The sequence below is a fragment of the Eleutherodactylus coqui genome, chromosome 11 (assembly GCF_035609145.1).
Source record: "Eleutherodactylus coqui strain aEleCoq1 chromosome 11, aEleCoq1.hap1, whole genome shotgun sequence".
Taxonomy (NCBI): Eukaryota; Metazoa; Chordata; class Amphibia; order Anura; family Eleutherodactylidae; genus Eleutherodactylus; species Eleutherodactylus coqui.
In genome coordinates, this window is record NC_089847.1 from 102,014,417 (window position 1) to 102,032,188 (window position 17,772).

General features: G+C 45.9%; 1 protein-coding gene across 11 annotated transcripts in view; it reads left to right on the forward strand.

Moving 5' to 3' along the window:
• PPP6R3 (protein phosphatase 6 regulatory subunit 3) overlaps nucleotides 1-17,772 on the forward strand; it is a 99,363-nt gene that overhangs the window by 43,546 nt on the left and 38,045 nt on the right. For 8 of the 11 annotated variants that reach the window (XM_066583189.1, XM_066583188.1, XM_066583191.1 and 5 more), the window contains 9 exons: nucleotides 438-503; nucleotides 2,217-2,329; nucleotides 5,166-5,279; nucleotides 5,580-5,709; nucleotides 11,577-11,729; nucleotides 14,253-14,399; nucleotides 14,483-14,547; nucleotides 15,307-15,422; nucleotides 17,687-17,772. In XM_066583189.1, the coding sequence (XP_066439286.1) occupies nucleotides 438-503; nucleotides 2,217-2,329; nucleotides 5,166-5,279; nucleotides 5,580-5,709; nucleotides 11,577-11,729; nucleotides 14,253-14,399; nucleotides 14,483-14,547; nucleotides 15,307-15,422; nucleotides 17,687-17,772 (990 nt within the window). The remainder of the gene's footprint in view (nucleotides 1-437; nucleotides 504-2,216; nucleotides 2,330-5,165; nucleotides 5,280-5,579; nucleotides 5,710-11,576; nucleotides 11,730-14,252; nucleotides 14,400-14,482; nucleotides 14,548-15,306; nucleotides 15,423-17,686) is intronic. The other 3 variants (XM_066583190.1, XM_066583194.1, XM_066583197.1) reach the window with 1 other exon arrangement.

Consider the following 17,772-nt stretch of genomic DNA (forward strand, 5'->3'; position numbering starts at 1 on the left):
TCTTCTTCTTTTCTCAATGGGGCCGCTCGTGCAGGATGCCGGCTCCGTGTAGCTCCGCCCCGTCACGTGCCGATTCCAGCCAATCAGGAGGCTGGAATCGGCAATGGACCGCACAGAAGCCCTGCGGTCCACCGAGGGAGAAGATCCCGGCGGCCATCTTCAACCGGTAAGTAAGAAGTCACCGGAGCGCGGGGATTCAGGTAAGCGCTGTGCGGTTTTTTGTTTTTTTTAAGTCCCTGCATCGGGGTTGTCTCGCGCCGAACGGGGGTGGGGTTGAAAGAAAAAAAACCCCGTTTCGGCGCGGGACAACCCCTTTAAAGGAATCCAAACCCCGAGAGCTTCTGTAATGTTTCATCTCTCTTGCACGCTGGTCATTTGCTTTTAAAGCCTATACGATTGCTGTTGTACCTTTTTAATCTTTTTTTCTTTTTCTGCAGTGGCTAAATGAAGAGAAGATAATTCAGAGACTTGTAGAGTTAGTTCACCCCACTCAGGATGAAGATGTAAGTATAAGCAGGTTGACTCTGTAGCACTGATGGGCTTTATGTGATCTGTTACATTTTATCATATAAAGCTAATGAAGGCGATGTAAAAGCTAATGCTAGCAGATACCGGGGCAAAACTTCCAGAACAGCCAATTAAGTCTGCTTTTCCTGACAGGCTGTCGCGGGCATTGTCAAATAACAGATGGCTCTATGCATTGTGTGGGGGCACAGCTGTGACTTTTGGGGGTGGTAGTGGCAAAGAATTGCTCTGGCTACAGGGGACATGAGGGAGGGGATATTGTTTGGTCACGTTGTCACATGCTCGGTTCAGTGTTTTTGTCACTGCCCTTTTTGTTAAGGTCTGACCGTGGAGAGATATGGAGACTTTCCTTATCAAATTTTGTTTGTCCTAAGATTTTTAATGCAGCCTTACAAGGGGTCAGTAGTTTCTTGCTCTCAGCCTAATTCGAATTTGTCCAGGCTTTGGTTAAAATTCTGATCTGGAATAAATAGTTTGTTGAACTTGAGCCTTTATGACTAGTCTTCAGGGCGTTAAAGGATCACTAAGTCTAGAAGTGAATGACAGCCGTAAACTGATGGGATTTGTTTCAGGAGCCTATAGTAAACCCAGCCGACTGACCAACTATCTTCTATAAATCTCACAGGGAACACTGGTATTAAGGGGGTTGACTGCTCCATGCAGTGACCAGAGTTGGAACTGCAGGCCGAGCCCTATTGAAATGAATAGGATTCAGCCTCCAGAACCAAATCGGGCCACTGCGCAATGTATGGAGCAGTCTGCTTCCTGCAGCAAAATGGCTAGAAGTGGGACAATCCCTTTTAATTTCCTTCTGATCCATATCCTGCTGACAAACTGAGAAAATGGGGCTGAGCTGGGGGTGGGATTTAAATTTATCCCCTTTTACAGAGGTGCTCCTCCTGCAATCAGTTGCTGTACAGCTAGACCCTGGTTTATAATTGCTTTTCATTAAAAAGTTCTGATTTGATTTCTATGCTTGTATTGTTTTACAAGGCAGACTGGGGGACTGAAATCTTAGCACTTTCTGTCAGAGTAAACTGACAGCTCCTTCCCCTGTTGTGGATATGTATTCATTGCCTTACCACTGAGCTATTATAGAGGGCTGTATGACCGTGCCAAGGAATGGTGAGGGAGACCAGAGAAAGATACTATTACAGAGGACTGTCATTCACTGGGGGAGTGTCTTCTGCTCTCATCAGCAATGACGGGGAATGGGACCAGCAGCCACTCGAGAGGATGGTTAGATGGCTGCGTAGTATACAGTAGGCGTTGTTACACAGCCTCTGAAAGAAGATGGAGGGGGGAGCTGAGCGTATGCACGTTCAAAGACCGTAGCTAAATCAATGCTGGGAATGACACCCAAGCCAGAGACTTAAGAGCAAATGAAGTATGATGCTTTCTAAATGCATAAGAAGGAAAACTCAATGTGAACAATCAAATAAGTGCATATTATTTTTTTCTACAGGGCTTATTAAGATATTTGTATCGATTCTCCATGCACAAAGGTTGCCATAGCTTTTAACATCTACTTTGTCTCTCATGCCACATATGTCATGTATATTTTTGCCAGCTTGTAAATTTGTACAGTTTAGCAGCAGATTTTCCTCCCTTTATCGTTACTAATTGCATTGGTATCCTAGATCTACAAAGAAAAAAAACTTGTGTAAATGTTAACTGTTTTGTTTTTGCAGAGACATTCAAATGCATCACAGTCCCTTTGTGAGATCATACGTCTAAGCAGAGATCAGATGTTACAAGTTCAGAACAGCCCAGAACCAGACCCTCTTCTGGCTACACTAGAAAAGTATGCAATGTAACTAGCATGGAGAGGTTTCTGAAGTTTATGCAAAAACTATCCTGTTTTACAAACTGTCTTGTCATGATCCTCTCGCCACAACATTCTTTAGCTATGTGTGGAATATAGAATTAGGGACTTTGAAAACCGTTGCATAATAGATGAAATGTTTCAGTGGTAGATGTGACTAAAGGGGCCTGTATACATTAGATGTAAGTCAGCCAAACCTACTGGACTCACGACAACAAATGAAAAACAGTATTCATGCTAGCTTGTACCCCTACAAGATGAGCTGCTGTCAGAAGTGGCTTATTCCTTTCTTCCCCTTACAAATCTGTGCCTGCTCAGCCAATGACTACCTAAAGTGTATGGCTGCCTTAAACGAGCAATCCGAACAGTCCCTTTAACCCCTTAGTGACCACCCATATCTGTATTCACACCCTTGGGTGTCTGAGATTTTATCTACAGGGCTGTAAAAACAATCCAAACCTGTAGATTAAAGCTGTGGGGTCTGTGAGCGTGACAACTCCCTGTTATATTGGGTAATCGCATAAAAGTAAAAAAAAGTTTTAAAAACTTAGTTCCATCTCCCCCTACGGATCGGATCCGTGAGGAGAGCTTAAACTACTCTCCTCCGTCCTGCAATATCCCACGTCAATCTGGTCCTACAACGACCTGAGGTCGTCTTCTGCGTGTGCGCGTCAGACGTCAAAATGTCGAGTACATGCGCAGAAGGCTGGAGGGCCCAGAAAATTAAAAATCTCCCTGCTTCCGGCTATCAAACATAGCAGAGAGCGTATGCGGTCCCCAGTCACATGATCACGGTTATCTAATGGATAACAGTGATCATGTAAAGTTAAAAAAAAAAAAAGTCTCCTGATAGCCGAGAGCCTGGAGCAGTGACCAGAGGCCTCATTGAGCACTTCCCGATTAGGTGATCGCCATTAGCAAATGGTATACAAAGTTAGCAATCTACTGTAGGCCAGTCTCGTACGACTGACTAGGAATTGCGGATTCCGCATGCTTTTGCTTTGCAGTAATGCGTGGATCAATCAAATGCATTGAATTACACATTTCCATATTAGCGGGTCGGAATTACATAATCCACTTCAGAAAACAGAACTCTGTGGATATCTGCTACTTAAAGCTCATTGTGTTCTATGGTCGCGGATATACCCGCAGTCCATACGCAGTTACATTGTGTACGGGACGTGGGTAGATGCGGAAAATACGAGCAAATTTTAAAAAAGGTGTACTGCACATGACCGCCTGTGGGTGCGCAGTTATGCTCAGTACATTAAGCGGCTGTACGCAGCGCCACAGCCGAGGTCGCAGCTGAGATCCACTGTTGGTCTCCACAAGCAGATTCCACATACGGTCAAGGGAGCCTGGCGGTATTCAGATCGCTACCTGTAATACGTAATATACAAGAAGCCCCGGGAACGCTCACCTTCATGCCGTTCCAGGAGCAGCTTGTTGATGGCCTTCTGCTTGAAAGAGCCGCACCTCAGCAAGCTTAAAAAGCTTCACAGAGCGCCACTTTTTTCACCCCATTCCTGGCGCTGAGGTCAAGAAATGCCCCCAAAAAGTTTTGGGTTTGCAGCAAGCATGGGAGAAGGAGGGATACCTGGCTTTATTGCCCCATGTGCCCAACCAGGACTCTCTGTAATTAACTCCTAAAAAAAAAAAAAAAAAACCCTGTGGGGTCAAAATTCTCAGGACTCCCCATAGTGAATATATTAAGGGGTGTAGTTGTTAAAATTGGGGTCATTTGTGGGGGTATCTATTATTCTGACACCTATGAGCTTTTGCATTTACGCACATGATACTAACTGATGATTGCTGGTCACAGTTCTTTTAGCATCACCATTTGCCCCTTTTATTTTAAATATCATTCGCTGTTATCTTTGTGCTTTTGAATAATAAAGTTTTTAGATTCTATTTTAGGGGATATTACGTATGGGTGTTTTTTTGCCTTTGACAATTAGAATTGTGCCTTTTACGTTGGCCATACACTTGAGATTGGTCACCTGAATGAAATGTTAGATTTCTGGCCATTTTGTGCTATCATCAACTGCAAGATTAACCTAAGCAATAGTTTGCTGGCCAGCAAGGGATAAACTCAATCACTTCTACGGTCCTCTTTTCCTAATGAGCCCATGTACCTCTCCAGTTAGTCTCCAAAGTGATCTCATGCCGTATGTGAATCAGCAGAGAAGAGTCACCTGGATGAGAAGAGACGCTGATTCATGAGCTGCTGAGCTACATTCCTTTCTCTTTCCCTATCAGAAATGGGCTGTGGTGACTCTGCTCGCCAGATGACTGTTCTCTGCTGATTTGCATACGGTGCAGGATGGCTTTGGTAGCCAATTGTTGACATAGCTGGGCTATAAAATGAGGTATTATAAAATTATACATTTTTTTTTCCTTCCACCCCTGTTTTGGTGAAGATGATGGTGACAGGTTTTTCTAAAAGTGGTGTAAAATAAATAAGTCCCAACACCCCTGCCCTGTGTTGGAGTCCGATTCAGCATGGCGCCGAACCCTGGTTGAGCTGCTGGAGGTCATGTGCTGTCACTCTGCATGTGAACCCTGCCAGTTTCTTAAGCGTTCAGTGCTGCGGTGCACGGGACTCTGGCACTGAACAGATGGAGCACTTTTAAGAGGTATTAGGCTTATTTCTTTTAAGCTGGCCATGAATTTTGGCACAGGTTTTAACCCGTGCTGTAGCTGGTGGAATCCTTCATAACACTTTGTATTCCAAATGTATGGCCTTATATGGTTGGTGTAGTGATAGAAAGAAATTCTTTTTTGTAGTTTTACACTTTCCTTTTTCTGTTTATAGGCAAGAAATCTTAGAACAGCTGTTGTCCAACATATTCTTAAAAGAGAAGAATGAGTCCGCCATCGTCAGTGCAATCCAAATACTGCTTACTCTGCTAGAAACCAGACGGCCAGCGTAAGTGTGATATGTATTGGTCTGAAAAGCTATTCCTCCTGTTTGTTAGGTGTGTACTTGTAGTTGGGCTTTGTGAAAGATAATTAGCCAGCGTTATTGTGTCTCATCGATGACTTCAAATGTTACAATGGTTGCAAGGATAGTTGAAACCTGAAAAACAATCTAATATTGGAATTTTGTTGCCGTTTTTCCTTTCCCCATGTTTCTATGTGAAGACATAAAGGTTGCAGGTGATTTGTCACAGTAGAACTTGGCCTAAATATGTAATTACATTTTTTTCTTTTATTTTCTTTGTTTCAGATTTGAAGGACACATAGACCTTTGCCCTCCAGGCCTCAACCATTCTGCCTTTTCAGTTAACAGAACAGTTTTGACTGCCATTCAGGAAAAGCTTCCGTCCTTTCACCAGCTCCTCCTGGACCCTCCAAAAGTAACTAACTTTTTCTTCTTTTTCTTTCTTTTTTTTTTTTTTAATCCAAAGTATGTTCTTGTAGCTTTAATCACATCAAGATTATCTTATATTCGTAGGGGAGCGTTCACACAGCGTTATTTACTACGCTGTGCGATTGTCAGGGAATGCCATCACAGCTGCCGAAAGAGCAGTATGACGGAAGCCCTGAATGGAAAACAACCGTTCACTGTCATTAGTATAACTGACAACACTGTAGTATCCGTTCTACAAGGTTTCCGTTAAATTTGAAGTATAGAATAGCGGAATCGACAACGCTGTTGTATTCTCCAGATATGGTGGAAATTAATAGAACCCTTGTAAAATGGGCTGTCAAGTGATGTCCGTTTCACTAGTGGCAGCAAATGGTTCAATTTCTTTTCTTTTGTGGGTTCTGTTACACTGCTGAGTTCGGCAGCTTTGGTAGAACTCGCTGAAGTAATCCCACAGTGTAGTAAATAACACTGTGAACGCTCTGTAAGCGCTAGGGTATTATATATATATATATATATATATATATATATATTTCCCCCAGTCGTCTCCACGACAGCACCAATGAGATTGCCTCCTCCTGGTAGGACAGGAACATACTGAGAGGTTAAAAGCTCCCCCCCTTCCCCACTTTCCTCAGTGTCTTCCTGTCCTGCCAGGAGGCAGGATCTATGAGAGGAGCTGGTGGAGAAGCCAGCGAAAGCATACAGGCGGATCGGAAGGCAGTGGCTCACCCTGTCATCCCTTCGCAGCCAGACGACTCCCGGGACGCCACATCAGGGTGGTAACCCCCGGGCCAGGTTCCTCCCGCGGCGGCCCATAGGGGGTTCAAAGCGGGAGCCTCAGTCCCCCTCGTCCTCCGGCAGAAGTTACAGCGCGGCGCTCCAGGAAGCCCTTTGACGGCAGGGGGCGGGGCGCCGCATCTCACGTCCAGCGCGATGACGTCATCGCGTCTGCATTAGGAGCGGAGGGGGCGGGGCTTAGCGCAGGAGCGCGAAATTCAAATAGGAACCTGAGAGAAGCCAGAACACCAGCATCACAGGTCGCAGGGTGTCTGCAGCACTGGTATAAAGATGAGTGCTCCAGCCCCAGAGACAGCTGAAACCTCAGCCTCAGCGGCCGTAAGTAGCCAGTGCGGCAAAAATACAATGCAAATATCCAGTATGTTGTGTATGGAAAAATTGCATGTTTACCCGCAAAAATGCTTTGTTTGTCAGGGGGATAAAAAAGACATCCCCCCCAGAACAAAACTGCGAAAGTGCGTGGAATGCGGGACGAGACTGCCAGCCACGTATCAGAGGCCTCTATGCAAGGCATGCGTGGCTAGGCTAGTCAGAGAGGAATCGGGGGGATTCCTGGATGACATTAGAAAGCTGGTGAAGGAAGAGGTTCAATCAGCTCTAACGTCACTGCCGGCACCGCCAGCAAAACGCCGAAGAAAGGCATATGTTCCCGAGGAGTCTTCTGATTCCGAGAACTCCATCGGATCAGAGCAAGAGGAGCAGGCGGCCGAAGAGTCCTCAGAAGAGGAGGACTACAGGAAATATTTGTTCCATCAAGATGAATTGACGGAACTAATTAAATCAGTTAGGGCTACGTTAAAAATAGAACAGCCCAGAGAGCCGCGGACCCGACAGGATGAGATATTCAGTGGACTTGGGGAGAGGCGCAAACATACCTTCCCGGTCCACAAAAACATCTCTAAAATAATTCAGAGAGAGTGGAGTAAACCAGACGCAGGTTCCTACTCCGCTCGAGGCGTAAAAAGTAGATACCCCCTGGAGGAGGAAGCTTGCGCAAGCTGGGACGAAATACCTAAGGTAGACGTCCCGGTGGCCAAGGTAGCCAAGAGGACGACTCTGCCCTTTGAGGATGCCGCACAGCTAAAAGACCCCATGGATCGCAAGGCAGAGGGACTCCTAAAGAAATCATGGGAGGCAGCGGCAAACATCCTTAGGCCAGGGATCGCAGCCACTTGCGTGGCGCGGACCCTGGGGGTATGGTTAGAGCAGCTGGAACTACATCTGACCAACAAAACGCCGAGGGATCAGATCCTTAACTCCCTTCCCATACTGCGCATGGCCACTAACTTCTTAGCGGACGCCGCAGCCGAGACAGTCAAACTCTCAGCAAAAGCCACAGCCCGCGCTAACTCAGCCAGAAGGGTGTTATGGCTGAGGTCATGGTCAGGCGACCTGGCCTCGAAAAACAAATTGTGTGCCCTCCCTTTCTACGGCCAATTTCTATTCGGACCGGACCTAGATAAAATTCTAGAGAAGGCGGCCGACAGGAAAAAAGGGTTCCCTGAGGAAAAACCACAGAGAGTGAAGACCTTTCCCCGGGCCCCAACGCAGCAGCCCGAGGCCTACCGAGGCAAGGGCAAGACAGGCCGCTGGAGTTACCCCAAGGGGGGCAGAGGAAGGAATATCCTCTTCAACCCCCATCAGGGGGAGCCGAAGCAAAGACCCTGACGCCATCCCCGTAGGGGCAAGGCTGGGGAGCTTTGTGGATCAATGGGCCGCAATCTGCGGGGGCCCATGGATCCCAAAGATCCTACAGCACGGATACCAGATAGAGCTGGTATCCATCCCCAGAAGGAAATTCATTACCACGCGAGCCCCAAAAAAACAGCTACATTTACTAGGGCAAAGCGTGCGCGACTTGCAGCGGTTAAACGCAATATCTCCCGTACCGCGAAACGAGGAAACCCAGGGCTATTACTCCAGGCTCTTTTTAGTAAAAAAACCCGGCGGGAAACACCGGACGATAATAAACCTGAAAGACCTGAACACCTGCGTCCGATACAGGAGATTCAAAATGGAAACCATCTCCTCGACAATAAAGTTGATCCCCAGAGGAGCCTACATGGCGTCCATCGATCTGAAGGACGCGTATTTTCACATCCCGATCCACAAAGATTCACAGAAATACCTGCGGTTCGCAGTGGACATGGGCGGAAGAACAGAGCACCACCAGTTCAGATGCCTGCCCTTCGGGATATCCTCAGCTCCCAGAATCTTTACCAAGATTATGGCGGAGGTAGCCGCCCACCTGAGAGAAAAATCGATTCTAGTAGTACCGTACCTGGACGATATTCTATTAATAGCAGAGTCCAAAAAACTCCTAACCAAACATCTGGAGACAGTGCTACAACTTCTCCAATCATTGGGATGGATTATAAACTGGGAAAAATCCAGCCTAGATCCCGGCAAGCAGAAGACGTTTCTGGGAATAACTCTCGACTCAGAATCGCAATGCTCCTACCTACCCGAGGAGAGAATACAAAAAATCCGCAGAATAGTCAAAACCTTCCTACGAAGACGATTCTGCACAATTCGGGAGGCAATGTCTCTCCTAGGGAGCTTGACATCATGCATCCCAGGAGTAGCATGGGCCCAGGCCCACACCAGAGCCCTACAGGCCGTAGTCCTATCCTCGTGGGACAAAAGGCAGTCCTCGCTAGGGGCAAGGATGTACATCCCAAACAGGGCAAAAACATCCCTGCGTTGGTGGACATCCCCAGAGAACCTGCGGAGAGGGGTTCACTGGCTACAAAACCCAGCCATCCACATCACAACAGACGCAAGCGCCTGTGGATGGGGAGCACATGTGGGGAACCAATTCTTTCAGGGTCCCTGGCCTCAGAGGATAAAAGAACAATCCTCAAATTTCAGAGAACTACAGGCAGTTTGGCAGGTTCTACAGCAGTTGGGCAACTCGCTACAGAACCATCACATAAAAATACTGTCAGACAATGTCACCGCGGTCGCTCACATACGACACCAAGGGGGCACAAGATCTCCCCCACTGCAAAGCATCGCACAGAAAATCTTTCACTGGGCGGAGGGCCGGATCCTCTCGATCACGGCAACCCACTTAAAGGGGACACTAAATGGAAAAGCAGACTTCCTCAGCAGGAAGCAGATAGACCCAGGAGAGTGGTCCCTCTCCCCAGAGGCATTCAGAATCTTAACCAACCGGTGGGGGACCCCACAGTTGGACCTCTTCGCAACCAGGGAGAACACGAAAGTAGGCAACTTTTTCTCCCTCCGGCCAGGAGATCGTCCGATAGCGGTAGACGCCCTGGGCCAGGACTGGGGACAAGGACTGGCCTACGCCTTTCCTCCCATACCACTAATCCCCAGGGTTTTACAACACTTCAGAACCCAGGGATGCACGCTAATCCTAGTGACCCCCTTCTGGCCAAAAAGAAGCTGGTTCGGTCTTCTGACAACACTGAGCGTCCAGGACCCAGTCACCTTGCCTACCTGGACGGATCTTCTATCGCAGGGGCCACTGAACCACCCCGGCCTAGACAAACTCCATTTAACAGCATGGCTCTTGAGGAATCCTCGCTAAGACAGAAAGGATTCTCAGAGAAAGTAGTAGAAACCCTAATGTCCAGTAGGAAAAAGACGACCCACCTGATCTACCAGAAGGTCTGGAGAAAGTTTTCCTCATGGAGACAGGGAAGGGATCGCGGGGATTCTATCCCCGACACTCCGCTAATCTTAGAATTCCTGCAGGAGGGCTTAGAGATGGGCCTCTCCCCGAGCACCCTAAAAGTCCAGGTTTCAGCCCTTAGCGCTATCTGCGACACAAAATTCGCAGACGATAGATGGGTCCACAGGTTCCTAACAGCAGCAGCTAGATTACGCCCTAGGCCCATAAACCTGTTCCCAGACTGGAACCTTAATTGGGTTCTAGGGGCCATGACAGCGGTACCATTCGAACCGATCAAAGCGCTACCTATAAGAACGCTGACAATCAAGACCATCTTCCTAGTAGCCATTACATCCGCAAGACGGGTTAGCGAACTACAGGCCTTGTCCATCCGCCACCCGTTTATGAAAATTACAGACACCAAACTAATATTTAAAACAGACCCGGCCTTTATGCCGAAAGTAGTGTCAGATTTTCATAGGTCCCAGGATATAATAATCCCCTCATTCTTCAGCAATCCAAAAAACGAGGAGGAAAGAACCCTAAGCTGCCTGGACGTTAGGAGAGCAGTCCTAACCTACATAGATACAACGAGCCACTGGAGGCGGGATGACAACCTGTTCGTCCAGTTCAGTGGCCCAAATAAGGGTAGCAAAGCAGCGAAAAGTTCCATAGCCAGGTGGATCCGCCTGGCCATCATAGAATCCTATAAAGCCCTCGGGAAGGAGATCCCGTTAGCGCTTAAAGCCCATTCCACAAGGGCAGTAGCGTCCTCATGGGCCGAACACAGTTCAGCCTCGGTCGAGCAAATTTGCAAGGCCGCAGTCGGGAAAAAACCCCACACGTTTACTAAACACTATAGGGTAAAAGTGCAGCAGGACGAGGACATGGCCTTCGGCCGCAAAGTCCTCTCGGCAGCAATCCCACCCTAATAAACTTTAGTTGGTACGTCTCATTGGTGCTGTCGTGGAGACGACTGGGGGAAAAAGTGGATTATACCCACCTGATAATCAGGTTTCCAGTAGTCTCCACGACAGCACCCGTACCTTTCCCGCCCTAGAAAAATAAAATAATAAATTTAAAATTAAAAAACCCCGGTTAGGGGAAAAAATTTAAGTTTAGCTCCTGCCCCGGCAATTCGTTAGAATCCACTGAGGAAAGTGGGGAAGGGGGGGAGCTTTTAACCTCTCAGTATGTTCCTGTCCTACCAGGAGGAGGCAATCTCATTGGTGCTGTCGTGGAGACTACTGGAAACCTGATTATCAGGTGGGTATAATCCACTTTATATATATATATATATATATATATATATATATATATATATATATATATAAATTTTTTTTTTTTTAATTTTATGTATTGCCTTCCTCACACTTTGTCTTTTTTTTCTTTCCCTTTTCACTTGAACATTTTAGACAGATGTCATGAAGACAACGTGGGGAGTATTAGATCCACCTGTAGGAAATACTCGGTTACATGTGATCCGACTTATAGCCAGTCTACTACAGACTAATACACGCAGTATCAATATGGAGTTAATTGAATTGAACACTATAGGAGTTATTTTGGTAAGTAGTAGTTTAGTACGGAGGTTAAATAAGTTGCCCCATAACTTTGTAGGTTCTTGGTAGCGCATTAAAACTACTTTTTAGGGTGCTTTCACACGTCACAGATTTTTGTGCAGTTCTGTAGCAGATTTTACCACTTCAATTAAAAGGGTGATCTGCAAGCACTGAAATCTCCCACAAAATCCACAGCAAATCGGAGACCTTTGAGCACACGCTTAATCAGCATCAGTTGTACCTGATGGGTGCCAGATTATTAGGTAACTGGTCATAGAGTAGTGTATAAAAATCTCAGTTGTAGGCTTCTTTCACACAAGCGCATGCGCTATGTTGGGAGTGAAAAATCTGGTGAATGGGTGCATAAATCAAACGTTTGTGCGCCCGTTCATATGGCCTAGCAAATGCGCCTAGCTCACCAGGCCATCGCCCGTTTCCCCTCCCTCCCCATCGCAGGCTCACCTCTCGTTCCTTCCAGCTTGTTCTGTGCAATGGGAGGAGGGGGGACAGGGGTGGAGCTAAGTGCTGGTCCAGGCCCCCACCCTTCCCACTGATGGCTATGGACAAGGGGTGGGGAAAGGGTGGGCCCCTTGGGGATGGGGAGGTTGGAAGGAGAACAGAAGGAGGGAGTTTGACAGCCATGCTGCTAAACTCCCTGCCACTTATGGCCGCTGCCATGGGCTTCTCTAGACGCCCATGCAGCGGCTGACTTATTCCGGCCCAAAAGATAGTTCCAGGATTATTTTTTGGGCCCGACGTAAAAACGTCCGGCGCTATATTGGCTTTGCTGGTGGTTTTTACGTCTCAGAAATACGCCCATGTGATCTGATGCATTGGAATCCAATGCATCAGATCACAGCGCATATCGCTCATGTGAAAGAAGCCGTAAAAGTAGGGAAACTTCAAGAAGAAACCCGAGGTAAAATGGTAATGAGGTTGTCAACATTTCTGTTTCCTGGAAAGGTCCTTGGCGATGAAGTTGTAAAAGAAGGCTCACTGCTGCAACCCACATGGGATCATCTGTAATCTTTTGTGTTGTGAAATTTCATTTGTACCGGTTTAATTCAAAAAGTATTTTTATCAGAGACTTTTATACGATACAAACATTGCAATGGGCTTCAACTTCGCTAAAATACAGCACTTTCATGTATCCATCAAAATAACTTAGAACGTACAAATGATTAATAAACTACGCTCTCTATAGTCGTCGCCTCTACGCAAGTCTTATAATCAATTATTAACCAGTCTAATTGAAGCCAGCTCTTGGGAGCGGAGTAGAAAAGACAAACTAATAACTATACATTAATGAGCTTATGAACGTTTAAGAACTATACAACCTACAAAAGACTATCCCTAAGGAGATCACCCCCGAGAAGGTGGAGAACGTACGGGGAGTAGGAAGGAGAGAAGTAAGGGGAGCCGGTGAGGCAAGGTAGATATAAGAGAGAACTAGAAAGCAGATATGAAAAGAATAAGTAGACGAGAAAAAGAAGTGAAAGAATAGAGGAGGTGCCTCAGTCCAGTATCAGCCAAATAACCCTTCGCCTAGCCACAATTAGGCAAGACCCCGTTCACCAACCACTGCTCGAACCCTACAGAACTGCTGAATGTCATTCAGGCCTCTCAAGTAGCCCAAAAGGCCAAGTACTTATCATCTCTGGCCCTTAACTCCTCCATGCGTCCTATTGCATCCATAGCAGTTACCCAGTTCAATCTCCTCGGGGGGCTCTGGGATCTCCAGAGTCGAGGGATTTCTGTTCCCATAGCCAGGAGAAGTAAATCTGAGAATATTCCTCTTGCTTGTTCTGATGGGCCCCAGCAAGATTGATAATGGTGCAATCTCAGGAGCCAGCGTCTGAGAACTCCGCTTCAAAATATTGTATATGTCCTCGATCTCCTTCCAAAGTCCGGAAATACGCAAATAAGTCTGCCAGATGTGCATGATCGCATTTGCACCATTTTAGAACACGTGATTAACTGATTCTCACAGGTTGCAAAACATGGCAGATGCGCAACCTTTGGCACCCCCTGTGATCTCCTTGCGGAAGTGCCAATAGGGTAGAGGAAGGAGCCCACTCCCTCTACAAACCCTCAAGATGCTGCGGCTGTTAAAGCACCAAAATTGGAACATGGCCATGGCTGAGAGTTACCTGGTAATCAACGACATACATGTACAGCGTGATGCGTGAACCTACTGACCCACTGTGCCATGTGTCCGGCGCTAGTCGGGAAGGGGTTAATTGTTTCTTCAGTGGAAAAAGTAGTTGTGCACAATCTGAAAGTGGGATCACTAGATCCAGGTCCTGCTGATATTTGTGGGTCCTGCTGATATGCCATAAATGTGTAAAACTGGGACACCCCTCTAAACTATACAGGCTGCAATCAGTGACGTGATTCCTTACTTTCATCAATGCTTTCTACTTTTAGTACATATTTTATATTTTTGCTGAGCTACGATATGAAATTCTTCTGTGTATTTCCTTTTGTATTTTGTAACTTCCCCCCCCCCCCCCCCTTTTTCCTTGATAGGATATGTTTTTCAAATACACGTGGAACAATTTTCTTCACACACAAGTGGAAATCTGCATTGCTTTGATTCTCGCTAGTCCTTGTGAGAATACAGACAGCACGATTACGGAGCAGAATGCTGGAGGAGAACACATCTTACTAAAACATGTAGGTCTCCATTCAGGCACTAGTAGGATTTATAGAGTCCGCTCCCACAAAATGTGCTGATTTATCTTCCAATTCTCTTTCAGCTCTTTTTAAAATGCCACTTAATAGACAGAATACTTGAAGCATGGGCCTTGAATGAAAAGAGACAGTAAGTACACTATTTTTTTTTTTTTAACAGCAAAGAAACCGTCCATAACTAAAGGCATAAGATCTTTATTTTGAAGTAGTAATACATTATACTAGCCATTCATACTGACCTGCAGAACAAATTGAACCTGTCCGGTTTACTCCACAGTGCATGCTGTTAAAAGCACAGTTGTGGGTTTTGTACCTTTTTTGTTTCAGACCGTTTAAAGATTAAATTATACAATGCATTTGATCAAACATGAAATCATACCATTAAAGTATAAAATTGTCCGCAGAGACTCTCCCTAATGCTTGACAGAAGAATGTTTTAGTTCTTGAAGGACAGAAATCTAAATCGTTCCCATTTATAGTCTGTAAACCGTGCTTTGTTGCGCTGTATTCTTGTTCTCCTTGTGTACACAGCCAACTACACCATGAAATTCTTAAATGAACTCTAGAAAAACGGAGTTTGAAAGTTCAAATCTGTTAATGTTAGCAGCTTACCACTATGGGGCACAACAGACTTCCAGTTTTTGTAAAAAAAAAAAAAAAAAAAAAAGTCAAGCACCTAGGCATTGTGATTTTTTTTTTTTTTTTCCTGAAAAACTCTGCATGCAGTTACATCTCAGGTAGACATGCAAATGATGAGCGTTGTGGGGTTTAGGAATTTACTGAATTATAGCATTCTATTAAACACTTATGCAGTATGCAGTGTGAATTAAAGAATGTTCTAAGTCTCTATTGGTATATGTATATTAAATACTTTAATTTTCCTTCTTAGGTCAGAAGGAGGACAGCGGTACGGATACATGGGCCACTTAACAAGAATCGCAAATTGTATAGTTCACAGCATTGAAAAGGGGCCAAACAGCACACTAGCACATCAACTTATTAAAGGTATTGCACTACATCTGCTTAGGTTGGCCCTTGTTTGGTGCTTAAATTGAATTGATGTCTGACCACTTAACGGTGAAATGGAAACTAGCAATGTACGTGTGGACGATGTCTCGGGTGTTCAAGTTTTGTCTTGAAACAAAGATGGCAGCCCATATTTCTTTTCCATGCAATTAAAAGTAAAACTGCATTCAGTCATACGCCCGTCTTCTAGAAATCTATGGATACTATATGTCTGTAATACCCTTCATTTGGCTCCAGACGTATACTGTATGAACGTGGTGTGAATTGAGCCTGAAAGTTAGATTTTATAGGTGGGGTCCATGTGCCGAGACCTTCACCTATCACTAAAATGAGCAAAATCACTAAGCTGAGCGCTATCCCTCTTTGGCTGTCATTGTGAACGGCATATGAGCTCCATAGGTTCTCTGTGAAGCGTGTACACCGCTCCGAGCAGTGTGGGAAGCGGGAACAACTTTCAGATGAATGCTTCTGCCCATTCCTCTTAGCGATTGGTGGGGTGCGGCTGCTGAGACCCCACCGATCAAAACTTATGATGTCCCTATGACATGACAAACGTTTTGACAAACTTTTAATTACCCTACAAAGAGGTTGTCTGGGACTCCAATAATGGGACCGCTGCTGGTGCATCCTGTGAGAACCAGTTCTAGGAGTGTTTGAATGCATCCTTAGACCATGAGGAGCCTAGCGCCACACTGTCTAGTCCTGTCAGGCTTGCCATCCAGCCAGGACCGCACAATGCGCTGGTGGGTTCCATCCCCTTCAGTCTAGAGATGCATTCAACCCGTTCTAAGACCACTTTCAAACAGGCTGCACGGATGATGTTGGTTGGTACAACCTGGCGTAATTCAGTAACTGCACCAAATTAGTCAAAGTTGCAAAAATCGTATTGAAGGGTCCTTGTACACAGACAGAGGACTTGCAAGTAGAAATTGCTGATGTAGCAAAGGCTTCCAAACTTGAGTTCCATTGATCGAGTTTATTTTCTTTACTGCGTTTGTTCGTGTGATGGATTGCAATCTGAGAGGTAGACAAACGGTGACTGGGGTAGATGCCAGTTTACACGATTTGGATGTGCTGCCGACAACGATTAGGTTTGCATTTAATGATGCAAACGACAAACAAGTGAATTGCCATTCGTAGTCGGATCACTGCACTTGTGAGCACTGAACAATTGGGGGCAACTGTTCAGGTGATTATCACTTTGTGATCATCTTTAAATGCCCATTTACACTGGACAAAGGTCAGGCAAACCATGCCGACACTCATCCCCGCATATACTCTCTCCCGTGCCGCTGCACAGCAGCGAATATCGCTGTCTCTCACAGAGCAGCCAGCAGGGGGCAGGGTGGCTGGTATGCGGCTTAAAATACTGAACGATTATTGTTCAGTGTAAACAGCAACCATCCAGTACTGAATGGTCGTTTAAGTGACTAGAGAGCGGCATGGGAGAGCGAGGAGTGAAATCTCCTCAAGCCGCCCCCTGCTGGCTGCTCTGTCAGGGTGCTATTGATACTCGCTCCTGTGTAACAGCACTGGAGCGAGTATGTGCGGGGACGAGTGTGGGGCATCATTTGCCCGACACTTGTCCAGTGTAAATGGGCCTTAACTATCCTGCGTTCCCTGGTACTTGTCATTTATATATTCTTTATATTGAAAAACTTCCACAAATATTATTTTTATTTTTTTTGTAAACCCCTGCTTTACCACAGATCCGCAGCACGCCCACAGTGACGGCTGTGGCTGTGCCGCGGATTGGACAGCTTCCATCGACTTCAATGGAAGCCATCCACAGAAAAATGGAGCATGCTGCAATTTCTTCCCACGTGTGCGATCCGCACGCCAGGAAAATAAGAAAAATCACATCCGTGTGCTTTAAATTGTTTTGCACCCTATGGGCGCCTAGAGCTGCGGATCCCCCTCACTCGCACGGATTTTATAGTTTAAAATCCACCCGTTGCCTTAATGAAATACACAATCTGTTTTGTATCCAGTGCTGCACTGGATGTGATGACCTGCAGCCTGTCCTAACATCTGTGTGGGCTTACAATATGCAAAGGGTTCTTTACCTCCCATTCAATGAATGGGATTTTTCCATTTGGATTGTAGACAAGGCATAGAAGCTGCCGGCGGCTTTTAGTACGACTGTCCATGTTTGTTTATTCATTTGGAATTGTAATTGGTCTATTTACAGGTCCAATCGAGGTATATATGTAATTCTTTCTCTTTTTTCCCCCCTCTTACAGAACTGCCAACTGAAGCTCAGGAAAAATGGGAGACGTTCTGCACGAGCTCCTTAGGAGAGACGAACAAGAGGAATACGGTAGATTTA